The sequence below is a fragment of the Styela clava genome, chromosome 3 (genome assembly GCF_964204865.1).
Source record: "Styela clava chromosome 3, kaStyClav1.hap1.2, whole genome shotgun sequence".
NCBI lineage: Eukaryota > Metazoa > Chordata > Ascidiacea > Stolidobranchia > Styelidae > Styela > Styela clava.
Genome location: NC_135252.1, coordinates 25,513,347 through 25,538,138, shown reverse-complemented (window position 1 = coordinate 25,538,138; position 24,792 = coordinate 25,513,347). Strand labels below are relative to the sequence as shown.

The 24,792-nt window shown below is 35.9% G+C and overlaps 2 protein-coding genes across 3 annotated transcripts in view; one reads left to right on the top strand and one right to left on the bottom strand.

Moving 5' to 3' along the window:
• Positions 1 to 1,609: 1,609 nt before the first annotated feature.
• On the bottom strand, positions 1,610 to 4,908 carry LOC144420936 (uncharacterized). Its single transcript, XM_078110790.1, has 2 exons — positions 4,305 to 4,908; positions 1,610 to 4,227 (listed from the first exon to the last, which is right to left on the bottom strand). The coding sequence occupies exons 1-2, from the start codon at positions 4,906 to 4,908 to the stop codon at positions 1,610 to 1,612; spliced, it is 3,222 nt and encodes a 1,073-aa protein (XP_077966916.1).
• A 9,841-nt stretch (positions 4,909 to 14,749) lies between these two features.
• LOC120342181 (arf-GAP with GTPase, ANK repeat and PH domain-containing protein 1-like) overlaps positions 14,750 to 24,792 on the top strand; it is a 33,929-nt gene continuing 23,886 nt past the window's right edge. For both annotated transcript variants that reach the window (XM_078110800.1, XM_078110799.1), the window contains exons 1-3: positions 14,750 to 14,867; positions 15,475 to 15,581; positions 16,345 to 16,403. In XM_078110800.1, the coding sequence (XP_077966926.1) occupies positions 14,800 to 14,867; positions 15,475 to 15,581; positions 16,345 to 16,403 (234 nt within the window). In that variant the 5' untranslated portion in view covers positions 14,750 to 14,799. The remainder of the gene's footprint in view (positions 14,868 to 15,474; positions 15,582 to 16,344; positions 16,404 to 24,792) is intronic.

Below are 24,792 nucleotides of genomic sequence, written 5' to 3'. Positions count from 1 at the left end.
TTTTGTTTTTATTGCCTACTTTTTGCTACCGCCCGTGACTTACGTTGGTGTAAATTTGGTTTTAGAGATCTTAAACATCTTTCCGAGCGTGCCAGGCATCATCAATCTTCTATGGAGCATCTGGACAATGCAGTAAATTACCGAACATTCGGAAATGTTAATATTGCAGCACAGTTGGATGAATGACGCGCGGTTTCTATTCGTCGGCACAACCAAAACGTCGAGAAAAACCGCCATGTTCTCGGTCGATTGATAGATGTTTTGAAGTTCATTGGTTGTCACGAGCTGTCCCTCCGTGGGCACGATGAACGGGCTGGCTCTTCTAATAGAGGGGTATTTTTGGATATGGTGGAATACACCGCATCCCTAGATACAGTATTGTAAAGTTGGAACGTGAATTCCAATCCACTCAACGTTGTTGTAGTGGAGTCCTATTTGCACAGGCACCCGCCTTGAAGAATTATGCGCAATCTCCCAGCTTCTAGTAACTGCACAACCAAAGTAAAGAGGCAACGAGATCCTTAGAAAACGAACTGTATTCATCAATCTCCACATATGAGTAAAATGTTGCTACAGCACAGAAACTTGAAGACCAACGATAAAACTAATTTATAACGACACGGATGCACTATAAACAACCAATGAAAGAATGACAAAATAACATTCACAATGACAAGCAATAATAACCAATACTAAATAGGACCTAACTGAGCTAAATTAATATAACAGATTTCACGAAACCCGCACCCCTAATGTAAACTATATCCAGAACAAATTTCAATAGTAAACGACACTTTTGCAATCCCACAGTGCCGTATAGAACAAAGAATCAGAAAGCGTTATCTCAAAACCCGGGGAAAAGTTTCACTCCCTATTTCATCACTATGGCGCAATAATGAGTTACCGTCAACAGGAAATCAAGATAAAGAAAGATAGAAAATAATTCGTCTGGGATTGTTAATATAATAGAGAAATATAAATGGACAAAAGTGTGAGGCGTGCGAGGTCAAATCTAACATTCCGGCCCCAGATAATTTAGACTTATAATTATCTCAATAAAAGAGGTGATCGAAGTAGCCGAACACAAAGCATATAAGTAAACAAAATAGGAAAATGATGAATACGAAATTGTGTATGGAAAAATGTGAAATGTAATATACAGAAACAAAATAAATAATCATCAATCAGACATTTAATCAAGTTCAAGTGAACATATCTTCCTAACATCACGCATGAACGTAGATTTAGAGGTTCGTACCTTCACCCTACGCACAATGCCTAGTCTATCAGGATAAACCTCATCCACAACAGCCATTGGCCAACTACCACGGGGAAGTATGTCATCACACATAAGTACTAAGTTACCAGGCTTCAGGTTAGGGGAGGGATGAAACCACTTTGAGCGTTTCTGAAGCAGAGGTAAATATTCCCTAGTAAATCTCTGCCAAAATATATCCAACAACCGCTGGACATGTCTATAGCCCTGTCTATACTCATCAGCTCGCAGAAAAACATCAGGGGGTAGATCAGGATCTAATTTACTTAGTAAAATAGAATTAGGTGACAGGGCATGGAGGTCTCTGGGATCATTACTTACTCGGGTAAGGGGTCATTCATTTAAGATGGATTCCACTCCAGCCAGAAAAGACCAAAGTGAATAATCGGTTAATGGTTTATCATCAAGCATATTCCTCAGAATCTTCTTAACTTCTCTGATCAATCTTTCAACAACTCCATTCTGGTGACTTGCAAGAGGTGGTGAAAAATGCCATTGAATTCCCTTTTGTGCAAGAGCATTGTCAATTTGTTTCTTATTCCAATTTGTAATTCCATCCTTGAGAGCTTTACTTCCAGCAATAAAATTCGTACCATTGTCAGAGTACATGTGAGCTGGTCTTGCACGTCGCGAGACAAAACGAAAAAAGGCTTGTAAAAATGCAGAGGTATCCAAACTCTCTGCAACCTCCAGATGAATTGCTCGAGTAGAAAGACAAGTGAATATAACTCCGTAACGCTTATGTTCGCTTCTGCCCAACTTGACCTTTATAGGACCAAAATAATCAACGAAGCTGTGAAAGAATGGTCTATTTCCTGTACAAAGCCTAACAGCAGGCATATCTGACATCCATTGTTTACCAGGTCTGGCAGATCGAATCTTGCATGGCATGCATTCTCTAAGAACTTTTGCCACCGCTGACTGAAGATGCAATATCCAATATTTTTGTAACAAATAAGCCTGTACTTGATTGCTTCCACAATGTCCATGTTCACAGTGGTAATAATCGATCAGAAGTCTAGTGGCATGGTGATATGGGGGTAAAATTACAGGATTCCTTTGATCAGGTTGTAATTCAGATTGACGAAGCCTGCCTCCAACTCGAAGTATGTAATCAGCCACATATGGATTACACTGCAAAAGTTCTTTAGCAAATGGCGATTTAAGTCTCTTTCTGTCAGAAGGTGGAGGGCCCGAACTCATCATATCTTTAAAATAACAAAGCTCAGCAGACAACGAATCTGTTTGTATAAGTTTCACAATACCTATAGTTGCATTTTCCCGTTCTGCAACAGTAAAACAACCAGTAACTGGAGAATCAGAACGATGTAGCAATTTCCCAATCATGTAAGTCTTGAATCTTTGAAGCCATATCACAGAGGAAATAAGTCTTTCAAATTTAGAGTAACGTTTCAACAACAGCATAAGTCCAGGTTGTTGTATAGTAGAATTCTTGTCCTTGTAGGAAATCTCATTATAATTAACTTTCACTTCAGAACATATTTCAGAGTCCTCAATTGTTTCAGAAATATGTGAATTTCTCAATGGTTCCTTGCTTCTCAGAAAAGAAGATCCTTTAAACCAGCAATCAGCTTTGTGGCATTTGTCAGGCATTAGTCCACGACTGGCAATATCTGCTGGATTAGACTTAGTGTCAACATGATGCCATTGTCTACGTTGAGAAAGCAAGTGAATTGTATTCAATCGATTAGCAACAAAAGTTTTGAAACGTTCAGATCGACTGTTTATCATTCGAAGAACTGTCATTGAATCCGTATAGAAAAATACATCTGTTATCACTTCATTCAATTCCAATTTTATGCATCTCGCCAATTCTGTAGCAGCAACCGCTGCAGTCAGTTCAAGACGTGGTATCGTTACAACTTTCTTCGGAGCCACCCTTGACGAGCCTTTAACAAATGCAGTGTGAATGTTTCCTGCATCGTCAATTATTTTCAAATAAGCACAAGTTCCATATGCAAAAGAACTTGCATCACAAAATACATGTAACTGAAAAGTAGATGGAGTAAATCCTTTTGGTCTGTAGCATCTACAAAATGATAACCCATTCAATGAAGGTAATTTAGATGACCATTCTTCCCATTTGTCTCTAAGAGGGCCAGTAATTGTATCATCCCATTGAAATTCTTCATAACAAAGATCTTGCAGAACGATACGAGCTGCAAGTACAAATGGTTGAACATACCCAAGAGGGTCAAATATCTGCGACACCATTGATAATATGCCACGACGAGTAGGAGGACGTTCCTGAATTCTGACGATAACAACAAATTGATCAGTGGCTGCATTCCAATTCAATCCTAAAGTACGACTCACCGCATCATCGGCTAGTTCCAGAGCATGAGCGACGGGAGCCTTGTCTTCTTCAGGAACACATTGTAGAACTTCTGGTTCATTGCTTAAAAATTTAGTCAAGTGAAAACCTCCTGTTGCCAGTAAATCAGTAGTCTGTCGAACTAATGTAGATGTCTCCTCTACTGTATCTTTTGAAAATAATCCGTCATCTACATAAAAATTAAAGCAAATGCATCGAACAGCGGTCGGATCAGCATTAGATAAATTATCTTCTGCAACCTTTCGTAGAGCAAAGGTTGCAATAGAAGGTGAGCAGGTAGTACCAAAGGCATGAGATAGCATTCTAAATTGAGAAACAGGTTTTGTAAGATCATGTGTAGGAAACCATAAAAAACGAAGAGATTGTGTATCTTCACGCTTTACCAATATTCTGTGAAACATCTGTCGAATGTCACACGACACAGCAATGGGGTTCAAACGGAAGCGTAGAAGAACTCCAACTAATGAGTTATTGAAATCAGGTCCTGATAGTAAATTCTTGTTCAGTGATTTTCCATCAAACTCTGCTGAACTGTCAAAGACAACACGAAACTTCGATTGTCTTGTTGCATGGTGTGGAATGAACCAGGTTCTCTCTGTAGGTGCCAATTCATCTTCTGGTATCTGTTCAGCATATCCATTCTTTATATATTCATCCAGTTTCTCAATGTACTATAATGTCTCAATGTAGCAAATTCAGCATCCTTCTCCATTCTTCGCTTGACAGACATGAGACGTTTGAGAGCCATGTTATAGTTGTACGGTAATTTAATATCATCATATTTCCATAATAAACCAATTTGCAATCGTCCGTCAACACGCTTCAAAGTATCATTCATAATTTGTGTAGCTCGTTCATCATCCAAAGAAGGTTGTGTTGTTAATGGATCTGCATTCATATCAGCAAAATCATTTCCACAAGTTTGACAGACAGCAATTTCACGGTTAACATCACTCTCATCCAGGATATCATCATGCAATGTGGAACAAATAAAGAAAAAATCACAACCATTCAATTTGCTGCTTTCCGTCCCCTGACAATCTGTCACTTCCGGCTTGGTAATGATTTTGCAATATAGTTCATGGTTGTCAATTGTAGGTGTCTGTGAATTATCACATGCAAATTCTTTCTCCTGCAAATTGTGATCTTCTTCTGGAAGACTTTGAGGTGACATGCAAGTATCGCATGAAGTGTCATTAAATGATAGCAATGGAAGAGTAGTAGAAATAAAATTCACAGCTACATCACTTTGTAAATTCTGTACATCAGATATCATAGGCACAGAAGTGTTAATATAATTCAGGGAATTATTATCAGATTTCATTGATGGATCTTTGCCAAAGAGACACCATCCAAGACATGTAAGCAAGGCTCCTGGAGTACCAGGAGGTCCGACTCGGGAATCAGTAAATGGACAATTACCCAAGGTATCTGCCCCAATTTATAGTTCAACATCGCCATCAATATCTGGGAACTTCAAACCATCCAAATGAGGATATTTGTCAATTATATCCGGCTTTGGCAATGAATCTCTGACGTCAGGAATTTTGTCAAAAGTTAAAGCATTGTGTACTTCAACAATGTTAGTATTATTCACTCCATTTAGGCGAAATGATACTCTTTCTCCAGTATGAACAGCAACACCATTTGTAGTGCGGATCATGCAACGCTCTGGTTTACCAGAAAGGCCAATAGATTTCGCTAGACGAGTAGAGCAAAATGATCTTTGAGATCCTAGATCCAAGAAAGCAATTGTTTTCTTCTTATCACTTGCGTCAGGTAAATGTATTTCAACAGCAACAGCCATGAGTCGAACAGGGCACAAAGTGTTGAGTACAGACATAGAATTCACAGAGGCTGTTTCAGTTTGAGGTGCATGTAATGGTTCCTTAGAACGCGACTGATGCAACGCAGGCTGCTTGGCTACCTGCTCCAAATGTAACAGAGTGTGGTGAAGTCCACCACACCCTTCTTTTAGACACCTCTTCTCTGAAGGACAACTGCTAGAAAAATGTTTCTTGGATGACATGCAATTGAAGCAAATAGACTGGTCCTTTACAAATTGTCGTCTGTTAGAAATGCTCTTCTCTTTGAATTTGTTACAGCGCATCAGAATGTGATCGCCTTTACAAAGATAGCAAAACAAAGCAGATTTGCCATTCTTGCCAGAGTTATTCGTTTTGTTGTAGTTTTGTTTGAAGTTAGGTTCCGATTTTGGCGTACTTAAAGTGGTAAATGTAGAAAACTTCGATGGACGCTTGTTAATGTATCCCTTATGACCAGATGATTTTGTCGCCAATTCTGCCAGAGTGCGACCATAAAATGTGTTGTACAAACGAGCTCTAGACTCAATAAATTTCAGCAAATGATTGAATGACGGGATTGTGAATGAAGTCCATGTGCCATTCATGACATAGTCAGTACGCATATTAGGAGGTAACCGTTCAAAGATAGCAACAAGATATGCTGGGGCATCGAGTAAATTCCCTGCATTCCAATTGTCAAACACAATAGAACAGTTACGCATCTGTGATGATAGTTTGCAAAGTCCTTTGACGGCATTTACACGAATTTTCGGTCCTTCAGTAAGTTGCTTTATAAATGTGCTGATGATCAGTGATCGATTGCCAAAATGAAATTCTAAAGTGTCGTTAGCTGCATGAAATGCTTGTGCTGAGTCATCAGCCATTCGCAAGTGCTTGATTACTTCATATGCCTCACCTTTGCAGTGAGCAAACAATTGTGCCAACAATGTAGAAGGATCAGATGTGAGACGTCCAATTGTGTTATAGAAAGATCTTATAAATGCATGATACTCTAATGGATCACCAGCAAATTCTACTTTATCCAATGCTGGCAAGCGGAATTCTTGTTGAATATTTCTTCCCAGAAGGTACAAATCATCTTTGCTGGCAGCTTGATGATGGATAACGTTAGGGGAAGGTAAGGAAGGTTGTCTCATAACGGTAGGGTGAGGTAATTGTGAGCTTGACATATAAGGAGGTATGAAAGATGGAATTGTGGCAGTATTTGTGCACAAGGCATTTGAAATGGTAGGATGAGAAAAGTATGGTCCTACAGGTCTTGTTAAGGGAGGTAACACTGATGTTATCTGCTGAGATGAGTTTGTATAAACAGGGCCTGGAGGCAAACTACTAACAGTGGTAATAGTATTTGGCCCAGCCTGTGGAAAACTACTACAAAATGTTGAAAAATAAGCACTAGTATGGGCCTGCGATACAACAGGCATAGTTACATTAACATGAGAAAATATGTCTGGCCTATTGTAATCAAAAGACATAGTATCAGCTGGCGCAATAAGCCGTTGTGGGACAGAAATTATAGGTTGTGAATACACCGGCCCCGTAAACCTATCAGGGACAGTAATAACAGCTGTGCTAATCACAGGGGTAGGTATAATGGCAGAAAAATTATTGTCAACAAAATTAGGTGCACTGTATGGCAACTGTGAAATATTTGCATTAGAAAATTGGTTAGACTCTACAACACTGCATGGGGTTGAAGACTGAACTGCATTAACAGTAGATAAAGGATAATACGATGGTTGTGAAACATTAAAAAACGAATTCAAATAAGAACGTATACCTGCATTTTCCAAATTATTGTTAGACAAAAGTGGAACTGAACTAGGTCTCTGACTCACTTCAGTTGAGTGGCTAAATTTGACATCCTGTGCTGAAATGACGGTGTCAACATCCAAAATTTACTTGGAGGTAGAAGAGTCTCTGTCACTTGACAGTTCATCAAGCAGTTGAGCTTGTTGTTCTTTAAACTTTGCTTTCATCTCTGCTAATCTTTGCTTTTGCGCCGCTAGTTCTCTTTCTTGTAATGCTTCAAGTTTTAACATTCTTGATTTCTCCAGTCTTCTATAAGATGATGAAGAAGATTTAGATTTCGACGAATGAGATATTGACCGTTTGGAAATGTAACTAATGTCGGCTTCTTTAACACAGGAGTCCAAATATTGGCGATAAATCATGTCACATGATTTCAATTTATCCACAACCTGAGTCAGGTGTAATTTTGCCACATGTTGATCAAGTCCATTATTTAAAATATAATTCTCCAAATACATTTTCCAACTGTTCAGATGATCGCATACTTTCTGATAATGTAAAGTAACACTCTGTTGATTTTGCTTATCCAGAATAAGTTGTGCAAAAATGTTATTCAAATCCGTAAAAGTCTGTCCATAATGGTCATTTGCTTGGCGTAGATGATCATCCTTTATTGTTTGACCCAATGAAAATTGTCGAACTTGAACTGCAGGAATGGTGATGTCACCAGACGATTCATCAATAATATCTTTAGAAACATTTGAAGCCATTGTTGAGAATAGTAGTCAGATGTTCTTCAAAGTAGGTCAATCGAATATTAGTTTTATTTCAATGTAAAGTTGGAACGTGAATTCCAATCCACTCAACGTTGTTGTAGTGGAGTCCTATTTGCACCCGCACCCGCCTTGAAGAATTATGCGCAATCTCCCAGCTTCTAGTAACTGCACAACCAAAGTAAAGAGGCAACGAGATCCTTAGAAAACGAACTGTATTCATCAATCTCCACATATGAGTAAAATGTTGCTACAGCACAGAAACTTGAAGACCAACGATAAAACTAATTTATAACGACACGGATGCACTATAAACAACCAATGAAAGAATGACAAAATAACATTCACAATGACAAGCAATAATAACCAATACTAAATAGGACCTAACTGAGCTAAATTAATATAACAGATTTCACGAAACCCGCATCCCTAATGTAAACTATATCCAGAACAAATTTCAATACTAACCGACACTTTTGCAATCCCACAGTGCCGTATAGAACAAAGAATCAGAAAGCGTTATCTCAAAACCCGGGGAAAAGTTTCACTCCCTATTTCTTCACTATGGCGCAATAATGAGTTACCGTCAACAGGAAATCAAGATAAAGAAAGATAGAAAATAATTCGTCTGGGATTGTTAATATAATAGAGAAATATAAATGGACAAAAGTGTGAGGCGTGCGAGGTCAAATCTAACAAGTATTGAGAGATCATCTTGATGCCGCAACTGTTTCGAAAGGGACATCTAAGGATATCCAAAATGATTTGCTTGACTCAATGTATAAAATTTATTTACAACATTTGGCTCTGGAAATTGAGAATTGCCTGTTCCTTTCGATTCAGTCTGACGAGACAACTGACATCACGTGCGTTTCCCAACTGGCTGTGATTTTTCGGTTTGTGAAAGATGGTAAACCTACCGAGAGATTTCACAGCTTTGTACCAATCGTTGATCGCACGGCTTGCGAGATATCGGCTGTACTGAAAGAAGTGTAACAGCCTTACAACGCGAAGTCAAAATTGATAGCTCAAACTTATGACGGCGCGGCAGTCATGAGTGGGTCGAAACATGGTGTTCAAGTTTATATAAAAGAAGATTTTCCTCATGCGCAATTTTTATATTGTTATGCACACCAATTTAACATCGTTATTAAAAATATGTGTCTTGATACCCCTCTCGTCCGCATATTTTTTGCAAATGTTTCGGGGTTTTCTTCATTTTTTTCCGTTTCGCCGAAGCGCTCTGACCTCCTTCGCCAGATATGTAGCCGCCGTCTCCCAACTTGTGCACCAACACGTTGGAACTTCCAATCACGCGTGGTGCAGGGCGTGTCCGAAATTAGGTCTGAGCTCATTGAGTGTTTCAATGGCATTCAGAACTCTCCGGTTTGGGACGAACGCTCTGTGAGGGAGGCGGCAGGTCTAAAGCGTCTGCTAGAAGATGGTGAGTTTTCATTTTTCTCGCTTTTTTCTCCACAATATTCTATCACGTGGATGTATTATACGGCGCATTGCAGTCAAGGCTAATGGATGGAGCGTCTGTGCAGTCGTGTATTTCAGACTTCTGCGATGCTGTATCTCGTATTCGGGAAACAATAAAATACGACGACACATGGAGTGCTTCTTTACGCCGCGGGCAAACAACGCAGCGTTTGATTTTGTCTGCAAAGGAATGCTGTGACATTCTGGTGAATCAAATAGGCGATCGTCTGCGCACTGAACACCTTGCCGCGTTCTCTTTGATGAACCCCAAAAATTTTTCAAAATTTGCATGTCAATTTCCCATCCATTTGTTGGCTACTGTCTCCAAATTTTACCCCATGATAAACGTGGGTAAATTGGAAAATGAATTGCGATGTTTATACACCAATCAAACTTTTTTGAACATCACATCAACTTGCGCGCTCTATAGGTTCCTCATAGATAACACTCTAGTAACTACCTTTGCGGCGTCTGCAAAATTTCTGGACATCATTTTGACGACGCCTATTTCTTCCGCCGACGCAGAGCAAACATTCAGCACGCTGAAGCGTATTAAAATGTATCTCAGAAACACAATGAAGCAAGATAGATTAAATTCCTTGGCTGTTTTATCCATTCACAGAGACGTTATTTCTGGGATGCATGACTTTAATCAGCGCGTTATTGAGCATTTTGCTTCCAAGAAACCCCGGCGTGTTGCATATATGTTCAAGCAGTAGAAGTCTAGCAGCATATATATCTATGAGTGAGCGACGCATGTCCTTATCTTTGCATAACTTTCCTTTCTTCATAGTAACGTTTTAAACCTTATTTTAGGTTTTGTCTGCTTTCCCGAAGTTTCTGTTAATATGTCATTGTATTTATCTGGGTAAATATTGCCTTTCCTTTTGAAAGAGGTTTCAAAATAAACTATGTCTATATTTATTAATCCCTTGACTTGGACCGGTTTTAAAGACACTTCTTATCGTTAAAAATTGTCGCTTTTGCCGATTGGTTGTTACCGATGGAATGGTTTTTATACTCATAAAATGATGGGAGAACTTACAGCGCTCATCCTGTCCCCGTAGATGGGGGTGACTTAGTCCCGCAGTAGCTTGCCCCGGTTGTCAAAATGACCACGCGCCGCCACTGGTGGAATGTAACTATTGGATTTTAGAATACGAAATGTAACTATGTGTAGCGTACCGGCAGTCTATGAAATAGTTATCCAAGTTCAAAATATCTTCCAATATGGTCTGACGTCAAGTTTCTTCTCAATATTCACTTCAAGTTATGCTATTTTATTCTATTTATTATTCATCAATCTTAATACAACCAAATACTCCCAACAAAACGACAAGCATACAATGAAGCGACAAGTACCAGGCAGCACAATGCAAGAAAACAGAATATACACAATAAAATCACTTCGAACAGTACTGATGAAAGCTAATTCTCTGACAACAAACAAAGATACACCAAGTCTTTCCCGATATATCATCAAATGCTTCAAGTCGATGTCCATTTTTGTGATTTGCAAACCGTGTATTTGTATATACAGTATATCAGTATATATTTCTTGCTTCGAATGGAATGACAAAAATAACCATCCGCTATTTGGCGCTCAAGGTCCATTTATTTATCCTAAGAAGAGTGCCAGCGCGGATAGTCAAGTTCGCTGTTTACGTTGTCGCACGTTAGTTTGTCGCTTCGCCGTCTCCGTTGGTTTTGTGAAAGCGACTTTACTGCGATATCATATGACGGTACCAGAAAGTATTAATTGCTTCCGTAATTACGCGGTATTGCCTTTAAGTTTGGATGCAGTTGCACGCCAAATTGCCAAATTCGTTTCCTGGCCATCAGTAATAGCAGATAGCGGTAATATCAAAAGACTACAGGACAGATCAATGAATTGGTGTATGTTTAATAATTTAGCGAGAGCAAAAGAAGAAAAGTCCCGAGAGATTCAGGTTGTCGTACGGTAGTCTATTGGAATGCTGCAATCGTTAGATTGAATTATTGTTGTTGACAAATATCTGACATTTATCTGAAGATAATTTAGAGGCATAATTTTTTTAAATATTAATTAAAATATAGTCAGAAAGTTACTGCTAACTGCTAAACTCTGAAACTATGATTCATCGAATGAGCAGTCAGGCATTTATGTGTTCTGGTTTTAGGAATTAGGTCTGTAATTTTGTAATTGTTAAACAGTCTTTTGTGTCAGTCTTATTTACAGTTACGGCAATAGGGTACATACAGTACATAAGTATACAGACTTTTTCGGCCTACAGACTTTTCTGTTGACTGCAAGACGATTTGATTGTCGATTCTGTTTTATATGTGCATTAGAAGTTGTTTAACAATAATAATATACGATTAATATAGATTCATATGGCATTTTGGCATAGTTAGGGTTTGGGGGTTTCATGGTTAGGGTTGTACCACTGTACCAGAGCCGCAGATTATCATTCTGTCATTATATTTCGCTGCTGTGGTGAATAAAAATCGTTGATAAATCTGTAAATATTTGTAAATTTATATATTACGGTAGGTCGCAGTTCTCAGATTCCACTCCATTTGTCTCTGAAACGATGGCGTCTGGCACGATGGAAGATTGCGTCTCATTTTTAATTTAAACAATAGTGACACTAAAACCCGCGGTTAACTATAACCCATCTTATATACTTTCCTCTCCTCCCTAAGACAAATCTTTCCTTTTGTTTTGTAAATCGAAGTATGATTTCCTGTAATTTTCCATTGTGTGGTTGTTTCATCTGAACCGCTATTTGTTTACACATAACACTGATAAAATCAAAACGTGCATGAAGATAATTATGTGTCGTTTGATAGGTACTTCATTCTAAATTTAGCCTTTTGAAATTATTATGTAGCAGGGAAATTAGGCAGAAGTAGGGAATCGGAATAATTTCCACAATACTCAGATTAAATCCAGAATACTTTCGAATGATCCACATTGGAGTATGGCAAGATAAACACCTTAATAAGTGCTTAAATAACGCCGAACAAAATGCGACATGCAAACACAACTTTTTTTTGAAAAATATTTTTCTTGTGTGGAATGAAATTCTTGGTATACCTATTCTATTATGCAGGTATGTCCCATGCCAAATAGGATATAGCATTTCGTGCAAGACAGTGTTTTATATTTAAAAAAATTGAAAATTGCGCAGTATTTTCACATGTTTGGCGTTATTTGTTCAGTTACTGCTTTTACTTTGTTATACCCTCATATTTTGGATGTGTGGCTATATTGCAGAGGTATAGAATTCCTTTCACTACAGTTTGAGGTTTGCCGCTGCATAATCCATCCCTAATGGGGTATAACAGATTTTATTAGAGTTACAATTAGAGATCTTGAACAGGATAGACTGCGCCTCGGTAGGTGACAAATAGTCGTAGTGTTCTATTATGATTGTATTTGAATGAGAGCATCGTCTTATTTTGAGCAAATTTGTATGAGAATCATAATGATTGTAATTGCCGATTTCAATATTCAATTCAAATTTTTTTTTTAAATGTATCAATGCTGCCAGGTCACAGATCACAAATTTTTGTTGAGGCAGAACAATCAGACATATTGTGTTAAATGTCTAAATGATTCAAGAGTCTTGCAGTAGTTACTGTACGATTGGAACCCATCCTGCGTTTTGTGCTTGTGATATTTGTTGTCAATGAATTTCTTAATCCGGTGTCGATTAATTTCTGTAGTTAATATTTGTTATGTGTTTTCATGTTTAAGTCGACTTAATTCCAGATGGGCGTAGGTTTATAATTAGATGCTTTCAGATAGCAAGTTGCAGCATGGATTGTTGAGGTACTATAAGCTTTGAGTTAGTCTGCAAAATATTTTGTTTGTAATAATGTAAGTTTGCTGTGAGTTGTCCAAGTTTTTATGCTTTGATACTTCCCACATATACAATTACTATTCAGCAACACTTCAATACCAAATGAAAAATATAGGCTAAACAATAAGATTTTCTAATAAAAAAAGTAACTTTTAGGTTTTCTTTGAAAAAAGCGGCTCAAAAAAATGTTCAGGTGACACCGTTTGGTCGCGTCCCAAAGATTGGTAATTATTCCCCTAATCACTAAGCCATTGCAACCATGATATCGATTTACATACTTTGATATCCTTCAGTCTGGGCATTAGTGATTGAATTGAGCATGCATGGATATGCGCTTATCCCTGTAACAGCACTTAGTCTCTATTGCTCTGCAATTTCCTGCTTGTTAGGCCTATTAATAATTCATGCCGGTATTCTTCAATGAATGATGTAATCATTTGAACGGCAATGCTTCTTCAATGCGACAGGCACTTGCCTCAAACCATTAGAGCAGTGTTCTTCAACCTTTTATACCGTGGTATATCTTTTACAAATTTTCAAGAACTTTGTATACCTCACAAATGCCAATGTTTATTTAGGGCTTGAATAAACATTAAATTTTAAGCACAGATTGTAAAAAAACTAAAACTGACGATACTGCAATATCACCATGTAATCTAATAGACTAGTGTCCGCAAGTTATAATAATAAATTTTCAACGTTAACCAAACGAAGTGCATAGCTTTATCTATATAATTTTTGATGTAACAATGTGCTCAAGTCGGTTATTCGTTCAGAGGACATTTTATATTTCATGTGAGACGCATTTGCATTGTTGTCTCCGCTTGAATATGTCATAATTTAATATATTACAGTTTAAAATCCCTGACTTAGGCTGTACACCCTTTGTATACCCTTTATCAGTTGTATACCCAACTTATGGTCCGGTATACACTTGGTTATACAGTATACCTGGTTGAAGAACACTGCGTTAGAGTATTCTGGAAATGCTAAAAAATTATGTTATCCATTGTCCGAATAGCAAAACCATTACAGAATTTAGTATTATATATTGACAATTGGAGAAAATCTCGTATATCTCGCATATAAACCGACTCCCTAAAAACGGCAATAAAACGATGAATATGCTATATAAAAAGAGGATGTAAGCCGACTCAAATCGTATCACGCCGTATGCACTTATCGCATCAAATGATTGCAGAAGAGAATTAATGAAAATAATAACAATTATTGTTTTGCTTTACAAACTTTTTTTATTATTAATTGTGGGAAGTGTCCCGAAATACTTCAAATTCACTAATATTGTCCTTTTAGTGCGATCATTTAGTTATGCGCGTATGAGCTGCCCCCTTAGTTGGCTTGGCGAGATTACATTATATTTATAATTTTCGCTCAAGCCTCCTACATATCTAGCCAACCTTTATTATTTCATTTCCAGTGTTATATAAAATGAAGTAATTTATTCTAGAAATGTTTTTAATGTAAAATGCGAATCATGGAATCGTACAAACAAGAGTTCAAGAACTCAACTGCAATCAGGCAGGAAATTGTCAGGTAATGTTCTGTCTGTGTTCATTCTATCATGATTTCACATCATTTTGGCTTCGAAATAATTGAGGCATGACTACCCCTAATAGTCATATTAGCCCAATTTGTGAACTTATGGCTTGTATTTGCTCCAAAATTGCTCAAAACGCACTGATATCCGAATTAATTTTTAAAAGATGCATTGAATAATCGTGTGACAAGCTTATGTTACATTTTATTAGGATTCTAGGAAAATCACATTTTTGGTATTATCAATAAGCATACATGTACAATTGTACAGTCAGAATGATCCTATCAGTCTTTTTCAGAACTTCAGAACCACTTCTTAGTCCAATAGTTCTTGCCTTCACATCTGAGTCGCAGGCATTCAAATACAATATTTTCTATTGCCTTTTCATCGCTGGGCAGTTGAAGCTGCAAGATCATCTGAGGTCGAAATATGAAAGAATATCAAATAAATTCAATATTTAGCATTATTGATTCCAGAAAGGGCAGAGAATGGATTTAGAAACCTGTCAATTTGAACAATTGAATTCTCGCATCAGCAAATTCAAATTCATCTTAGATTATTCATCCCCTATATTAAACTTACTTATTGAATCCTTGTTTCTAGATTTGAGAGTGTTCACCCGAGCATCTACGCCATCTATGAGTTGGTGCAGCGAATAAATAACCAGGAATTGCAGTCGCAGATCAGAGATCATGTGCTCAATGTTGAAGGTGAGGGATGTTGAAAGCAAATTCACAAATTTTATTGTCGTAAATTGCCAATTATAAATCAGCTATCCGAGGGGTTCTCAAACTTATGGTGCTACAGAGCTTGTGAAGGGCTTGACTATTAGGCTATTTACGGAGCCTCATTATAAATTCATAAAACAAAAAAACACATAGTTACTTACCGATTAACGTTCCCACATAGTCGTGGCCGTAACATGAGTCATACACCTGGGCAGGGATGTCGTAGCGAATTCATTATCATCAACTCCTGATTTTGAAAGAGAAAAAATTTAGACTCCCAGCTCCCAGGGAAATTTATATCAAGAACTTTAGCATAAGCAAGCCTAATTGCAAGCTGAAAAGGATAGATGTTAATATTATTATGGAGCATTAGAAAATGTAAATGTGTAAAAACATCTCTAAAATTTTTGGTAACCTCAGCTCTATTATTTTGAGCAAAAGTTTTTAAGTAAGAGCAAATAGTAAAATGGAAAAGGTTTTTTAAGGCTCAACAATTTTGTTGGGAATTTTAAATTTAACCACATAATAGTATTTACTTTGTTTAGTTGAAATGAACATAACGTTGATATATGACGAAACCATTTGGCAAAATATTTATATGTAATGTTGGATTTATAGAACATTTTTATGTACCTGTACTTGGAATTTATCGGTGGCCCACTAAAAAGTGCCCGGCGACCCATGATTGGGCCGCTTCATGTGATTGTGTGAAAATGCTTCATTAAACATGAAACATTTTATTCAGATGCGTTTGTGAATAGTCAGGAGTGGACGCTCGGCAAAAATGTTCCTGAAATAAGACTGGTAAGTTCTTTAAATATTTTTCGTACCGTTATTAAAGGTCATATGATAAAATCTTGACATTTTTTATAATCTTTGTTATGGTTTCCTAGACTGGGCCCTTGTGGGCCACGATGCATTTTAGGAAACTGATTTTTTTTAATTGTTGGCCTTATTATTAAGCTTTTTTCCACATTGTGGCATCTATAGTGCAGTTGAGGGTAGGTTGAGTTCAGTTGGTGTCGAAAGGAATATCCAATACATTCAGAGTTAGTTTATTCAAGAATATTTTTTTTCCTGGGTCATTTGCCAAGTAAGGCTGTATTATGTCCAGGTTTAGGCCGGAAAACGTGTGTTTTCATTAGTCTTGAGGGTCTAAAAAGCAGTACAGCCTTACAAGTTACAGAAAATTGCTATCTATGATACTGAGAAATGTTTTTTTTACATTTCAAGAGGGATGGGTTCTGACCTTCAAATTCCCCCTCCCCCTTGGTCATGCCCCTGTAATCATACTCCATATTAAAAAATATTCAGGAAAGTAAATCTCTTAGATCAGCCTCTATATTCTTGTTCACCTGGAATGTCTATAGCAGTGTTCCCAATTGCTATCTATAGCAGTGTTCCCAATGATTATTTGTTTCAATATGGGTCAACATTGACAGATTGGTGTGACACATTGTTTCAGCACCTAGTTGTTTGTTTTATGTGTTTAAACAGTACTGTGAGATAATTTTGGTAAATTTAACTGAATTTGCAAAGTCACAAAGTCCTGTTGTAGAGTTTGTATAGCTGATGGCTCTTCTGAAAACTTTTCTTTCAATTCATTTTCCTATGCTGATATTGATCTCACCATAAAATATAAGTGCAACCTGACTTTGAATTATTGATTTGATAAAATATTGGAACATTTGAAAACTTGGAATTAAATTGTTTCAGGAGCAGGGTGTAATTTGACATGATTCACCATGAAAACATCCAGCTAGCCTCATTCATGCTAAATTCATGCTTTGCAATTTCATTTATGATTATATTTGGCATTTTACATCTTCACTGTCATGTTGATTGAGCTACAAAACGAGTTCATAATTTGAATATTCCCACTTTACTCATGAAGTCATTTGGAAATATTCTTCAAAATTCACCGAACATCGTCAAGTTCCCGATTCAGTTTTTTGAAACTTATCCTCTACTTTACCTAAGTGGGACTCAAGTTCTGGGCAGCAGACAAAATAACAGACTATGATACATATGCACTTCACATTAGAAAGTTTGTTGTATGTCATAAGTGTTTTATGAGCTTGCGTCACTTGTTAGGCCAACTGTTAGAAGGAGAGAAAGATTGCTCGTTAAGATTAATTATTAAGTAGTCAATTAATGTAGTGTGGCATGGGAAGGTGATATTGGCCATGTTGTACTCTATTTCTCTTGTTTTAAACCACACTTGAAGTTTTGATTTTCCGCCCAGTAAGTTTTGATTCCACTATGGTGGAATTGAAATCATTTCATTTAATATCACACCGCGTACTGGAATACGTGGTTTATTTGAGGAAGGCCCAAAAAATTCTGTGTTCTTTCAAACACTGGTTTTCTTAGAATTACTTGTTGTGGCTTTCTTTAGTTAGTGTGGTTGCTTAGGTTGGTTCATAAAGTGCTCGTACAGAGCCCCTGGGTTCTGTGAGAGAAACCTTGGGGCTCTGCGAGCTATTCGTTTACTTATTAAAATACAGACTTGGCTAATTTTGTAACTGTCCAAAGAAGAAACGAGAATATCGGTCAGAGACCGAAGACTTATCGATCAAAAGTTAGGAAATCACCCAAAACAGCACTCTTACTCAATAGTGACACCTTGTGTCCCATCACTAATTAATTAATAACTCGCTAATTATACGACATAATTCGCACAAAATCAATAGGCTTCTGGTCCAAGATATGATGAATGCACATGCAAAATCTGGAGCAGATTCAATCTCGTTTTTGTGAGATATCGCGTGCATCTAACAGACAGACAGACAAATACCTATCAACATACTTACCGGATGAAATCGATAAGTAATAAAGGCATTAATAACATTTGACTACCGTTAAAACATCTGAGTTTTATTATTATAAATTTATTTTTATAAATTTTTTTATTCCTTTAATAATAGTCAACCTCTTTAGGGGCTATGTAACATCGAAAGTTTGAGAACCCCTGGCTTAGATCGATGAAATGACATTATTTTTTGTGCCACACACACACACACATACGAATCATCTCAATTGTGTGAGAACATGACACTTGTGCTGTCATATCACACCATTGACACAATCCTGCATTGTAAAACCATCAACACATATATTCGCACCTAATGCATCATACTTGCGATAGCAATCATAAAGTAATAAATTATATTGAGCACTTCCTAATTGACCAATTTAGTGTCAAATGAGATCAGATTGCATTTATCACACTGTGTAGGTCGAGCTTGGCTGATTGAAATGCTAGTGAAATTTGAAATAAATGTTGAAATATATTTGTATTTGCTGTTTTGATACAAACATTGTTTAGATGAAATTTTGAAAACACTTCGTTTAAATTAGTTCAAGGGTTTTAGAAGAATAAATTAAATTCTTTAAATAATTGTGGACTATAATAAGTGCATTGTGGCATTAGGCCTGTAAATAATAATGGAAAAATTTCCTTATTTGATTTTTTTCCAAACAATCTAAATCTTGTATCTAAATCAAACCCCATAAAGGCTTTTCTATTTTAATAGGTTGTTGGTGAAGCTAACCTGTATTGAAAATTGATTGATAAATAATAGATTTTATAATTAACAATTTCATATTTAATGTGTTTTGGTCACACAACTAATTCTTGATTGCACAAAATTAAAATTTTATAAAATGAACTATTTTTATTAATTTCTGAAATCAACAATTCAGAATATCATTATTTTATTTTCCCACCAATGCTGAACATATATTTACAGTGTAGGGTTAGAATAACATTTAAGAATAGCATTTCAGGGTGCAGACAGAGACCAAAAAAACAGTACTGGTTCTCCACACCCTAGATGGGAATATTGAATACAAATAAATTGAATCCCTGTCCAGCATCACGCCCACTCAGTATGACATCTATAATGACAACATACCAGCTCTACCAGTCATCACCGTCTACTGAACCAACAGTCACACAATGGACAGCTAACGCTTATCAAAACAAACTACGGTTTGTCCAATAACGCTTCTAAAGTTTATAGTTTATCGTGGTGTTTGCAAAAATGTATTTAGCTTAGATTTACTGACGACAATGAAATGGCGAGGCATTTCACAGTATTGAGACAAACAAAATTATAATATGCTGTCCATATTATTTAGTGCAAAACAAATGTTACATTTTGGTGAATGGGATATTATTTTCTATGGCACTTTTTGATATGTTGATCATAAAGTTGAATTCGTCCATCATCTGATTGTGAATAGTTGGATTTATTCACAATTTCCCAAACCAAGCCTTTTCCAACTTGATACATTTTTAAATTCATAGAATGTTACTGATATAAATTCGACTTATAGATGGCATAGCATTTCTAACAGTGAAACTTTTTTTTTCTCGCAGAGAGTTGTTTTTTGTACCATATTCACTAATATAATTATGGCACATTAATTTTCAAAATACAATCGAAACCGCCAAACATCTTTTCCATAAGTATTTCATGTACCTTTTTCCACATCAGTGACATTTTTTGTCCTACTTATCAGGTCAAATATTCATGGCCTTCCGTTATGAACTGGGATTCTATTTTTACTTGTTTTGCCAATAATAAATGAGGTCATGATTGTGTTGACACCAATAATGACCTTTCCATTTATCAAACTTGTTGAAATATTCAATTTAATAATTTACCTCTTGATCATCAAGAGTCAAACTGAAAACTTCACTGTTCCGAAAAAATTTAAAATTTTGGGTGTAGAATATCGAATATTCCTAATTAGTATCCGATGTTTAGTGAAAACATGTTGAAGTCTATTTTATTCAATGTATTTGTATTATCGAATGTGGGAAGATAATAAACATCTTGATAGATCTTATTTTTTCCGACAATTAATATTAATTGTGAATTGGCTGATAATAAAGTGTTGTGTTGTAACCCAAAGTTTGTGTGGCAAGTTGGTGGAATTATTGCCTTTTGAGTTTTATTAATAAAGTTTTATCGCTATCTGCAATTCCGAAGGACTTCGAAAATACACTTGCCTCATTCCAGTACGATTACTTTATTATTTGTTTTTGAAATTTAACAAACTGAGCTATTGCATTCCTCTGTCCCTCATCTGTCATTTGGAAAGTGCGACAACCAATCAAGCGAATCTGTCTGGAAAACCAATTTGTCTGATTCTGAGGAGAAAATGTCGGCAATCCATATGCTGACTGGAAATTCCCTTGAATTTTAGTCAAATTGAAATGTTTTGTTTTGCTAAATGGCTTAGTTTGAATGAAATGCATTTTATATTTGATAAAGTGAAATAAAAAATATGTATTGATTTTGTTGTGACTCATCTTAGAGAATTGAAATGAAAATTAAATAAAGTTCACTGATCGTGGTATAAAATAACCAGTTGTGCAAAACTTTATATAATTGCAATTCAAAGTTTGGCGAAAATTGACTTTAAACTCAATATGATATTACTACTATTCAGAAATGAATGATCTCATCCTAGAGAATTTTAATTGAAAATAGTTTTTCGTGAGCAGAGAATACCAACTTGAACAAAACGTCACAAAATTGTGGGAAAATGCCTTGTTATTATTAATTGCACATCTCGTTCAAGTACTGCAATATTGGTGACAAAAATTATATGTTTGGCATTTTATAATTATTGGTTACCGGTACCTATATTTCAAATTCTTTTCGAGATATGTGGGTAAAAAATTAGACTCACTCAGTAATCAGTACTTTATTTTTTCACCAAAATTAAAATACACTTAATGCAAACAAAAACTAGGTAAAAAACAAGAAATAGGCATTTCACATGTTTGCATCGCAGTTTATTAAAATTTGTGGTTCAAATCAACTCAAGCACTTCCAATATTAACATTTACCTCTGGAATAAGGGGGTGCCTTATATGCGTTGACATAAAAAATGTCAAAAAATATAAATTCATATTTCATGCTAATAATTCTAATACGCCTTTTTATTCAATCTGACAAAAGTATACAAGGATTTGCGGAGGTTTATGAACTCTGTTGTCCAGGATGGCTAGTGGCGTTTTCACTTGTCTGGTCTATAATTATATGTTTGTTCAAGTGCTGCATTATCTGTTGTCAGTATGATGTGTTTCGCTAGTTTTTGCGGCATTTTATAATTATCAGGTATTTTTCAAGTACCGTTATTTAAGTTTTATTACAAAACCGGTTGTGGGCATTGTTATGTGACAGAACATTCCCAAAAATTGTTTTCAAATCAAATACTACATTTTGGGATTTCCTCTATATATCTATTTACACTAATATCTTTACCTTAATTAGCTTTCTGTAATGAGGTTTATCTGAATAGAAATTCAAAAGCTGGACAAATTGCATCACTTTTGCTATCACCGACTATGCTCTGTTTATCTTTTTTTTTTGCCAAATAAATTCCAATGCCAAACGGAATTCGTATAAAGATTTCACTGTCGAATCAGTATAAATTGCCCCTTTTTTTTGTATTATGATTTAACAGTTTCATAATTTTAAACACATATATATTTATATCCTCAATGGTTTTCTCACTATTACCAAAGTTTTGTTTGTGGTTTATAATAAATGTATGCACGCAGGATTATTATAAATAGTTGATTAAAAACAGTTGCCTGAACCACACACATAGCACCTTGTCATATTTGTTGTCACTTCAACAATGAAATTTATATCAAAACAATGTTCTAAGCGGCCATCAAGATAGAAATGCTATTCGTTATGATTGTGAGTATTATTAGGTTTGGTGTTTCCGGTAAAGTGAACTCATGTTACATGTAAGTACGAGGACACAAATTTTCAATAACGGGCTTATGCAATATATCTCAAATATTATGGTTTTTTACCAAACGTCAAATATATTTGTGTGTTTGAGTTCATTATAAGCACAATTTCAATATAACGTAATACACACATATAAAGCTGGCCACAAATTTCTGATAATTTTATGCAATTTATTCCGATTCCCACGATATGCAGATATACACATGAAGATGACGCCAAATTGTAGTTAGGAATCTCTGTGTATTTGGGGTTCATTATGTGTCCAAGATCCTGCCAGCTCACCCCGGTTCTCAAGCAGTGGGTCATGGTCTACTATTGGGCCACAGAAACATTTTCAGGTGGGCAACTAACCTATCAAAAATTGATAAAGTTATTGACTGATCAATCAATTTTAATTGTAGTAAAGTGAAAGTGTTTATCATTGCGAAAATAGTTTTTAACAAGTTTTTCCCCTGCATGAGAAAGTTAAAAATGGAATACAGAATTTTTGTGCAACTAATGTGGGCCATGTCAGTTGTCACGGGAATATATTTGTTGTTGTTTCTCGAAGGCATAACAGGCGTGTGGTTAAACATAATTCTATGAGCATTCTCGAGCCGGAAGTTTCACTTCAAAATAATCCGCTTCGTGTTTAAACAAATTATCAGTGGATTGTGGTTAGGGCTATAGACATGATGAAAGGATTTTTGTTTAGAAGTGATAACTTGTGTAATTAGTGCTTTTGGATGACATTGGTTATATTGAATTAAATTTATGTTGTTTCGAAAATTTCTCTGCGTTACGGATCTATACAACAATACTTCCAATATGTTGTTGCAGTAGAAAATATTTTGGAAATGTTTTTTTTTTCCTTTGAAATTTATCATTTTCTGAGACATATTCGGCTTATTTTCAGATTTGGAATTTATTGCCAGAACTTTATAATATCAAATTATACCCATGTGATACATTACTAGATTTCAATTCGGGCCGGTAAAGCATATCAACTTTCCCTGAGTGGCACGCGAGGATACGAATGTTTTCATTCTAGGGTTACTGAACCGTGATCCTTGCCTATTATGACTCATAAATACTTCAACTAATAGGTTTCTGTGACATCACACATAATATTATTGTTTACCCATAATAAGTGGGTTCCGATTGTTTGTGGTCTGCAATTGTGTTGTAATAATATCCCTTGAGGGTCATATTGTGACGTAACATGATATCACACTCGTGCGACATCCTCATTTACCTCAAGTGCCGTGAGTCATTTGTGTCATATTTTGTTTCAAATTAAATTTTATTTTTTGATTGAAAATATGATCGGCCCGTTAGATTCAAGGTTTTGCCAAGTTTTGTTGTTGTGAATACTTGATTCTGTTTCTGCCTATTTTCTGATGATTGATATTATTTTTTGGGCAAAATTGAGCCATTTTAAGATTGAAATCATAATTTATGTGGTTTGATAAATATTATCATTTTGCAGAAAAATTGGCTTCCCAGATTATTTTCTTGTTTCTAGGGTCGTAGGTTAAATCTGATACTTCTAAAACATACTTCACTAACATATTTAGGGCCAAGTTAGTCTCATGGGTGACATTAATTTAAGTTTTATTAACTTTACCCCCCAGGGACTGTAACAATCTGTTCCTACTACATGCATAGTGATGCCAGGTTTATAATGGCAACCTCTACTATTATGGGAATTATTTAATTATATCCTGTGGTCAATATGTTATTATCTGGCAACAAAGTTAATTTGTCTAATGACCAGATGTTTATTAATAAACCTTGCAACATATTAACCTTGCATATCACTATAAGGGACTTTGCTGGGAATTTAAGTTCTTCCACTATTTTGCTGGGTTCGATAGTTGGCAAAACATGCCCGATTCAAACAATTCCGGCAAATATTTTCGTGCTGATTTGAAAATTCTGTGCAACTTGGTCATTGGAATGTTCATAATTCAATAGTTTGTTGTAACAGAATCCTGTTTTACATTTCATTTTGTTTATAAATCTTTTCAATGTTTTTTTTATAAAAAAGGGAAAGGTCTCTAGCTGCTGCTATCATGGTTTTTTTTTACTAGATACTAATCGCCATGACTGCAATAATTTAAAATAAATTGACTGTGGTTTGTCCAATTCTTCGACCATCAAGCTTTCATTGTTTTAGTTTCAGTTGTTGGCTTTTTCATTGTTAAACATGTTGAATGGGAATGAATGGGAAATAACTATAGACATAAATATTTTGACACTTTTACTTCATTATTCGTCAATTTCAATTTTGTGACAATTTCTGTCTTCAATTCCAATCTGAAAATATTCGAAACCAACAATTAGTGGCGACAGAAATTACACAGTTTGTATCGCAACCGGCAATCTCACTTGTCAACACTGAGTGATCCCGAATTCCATTCCTTTAC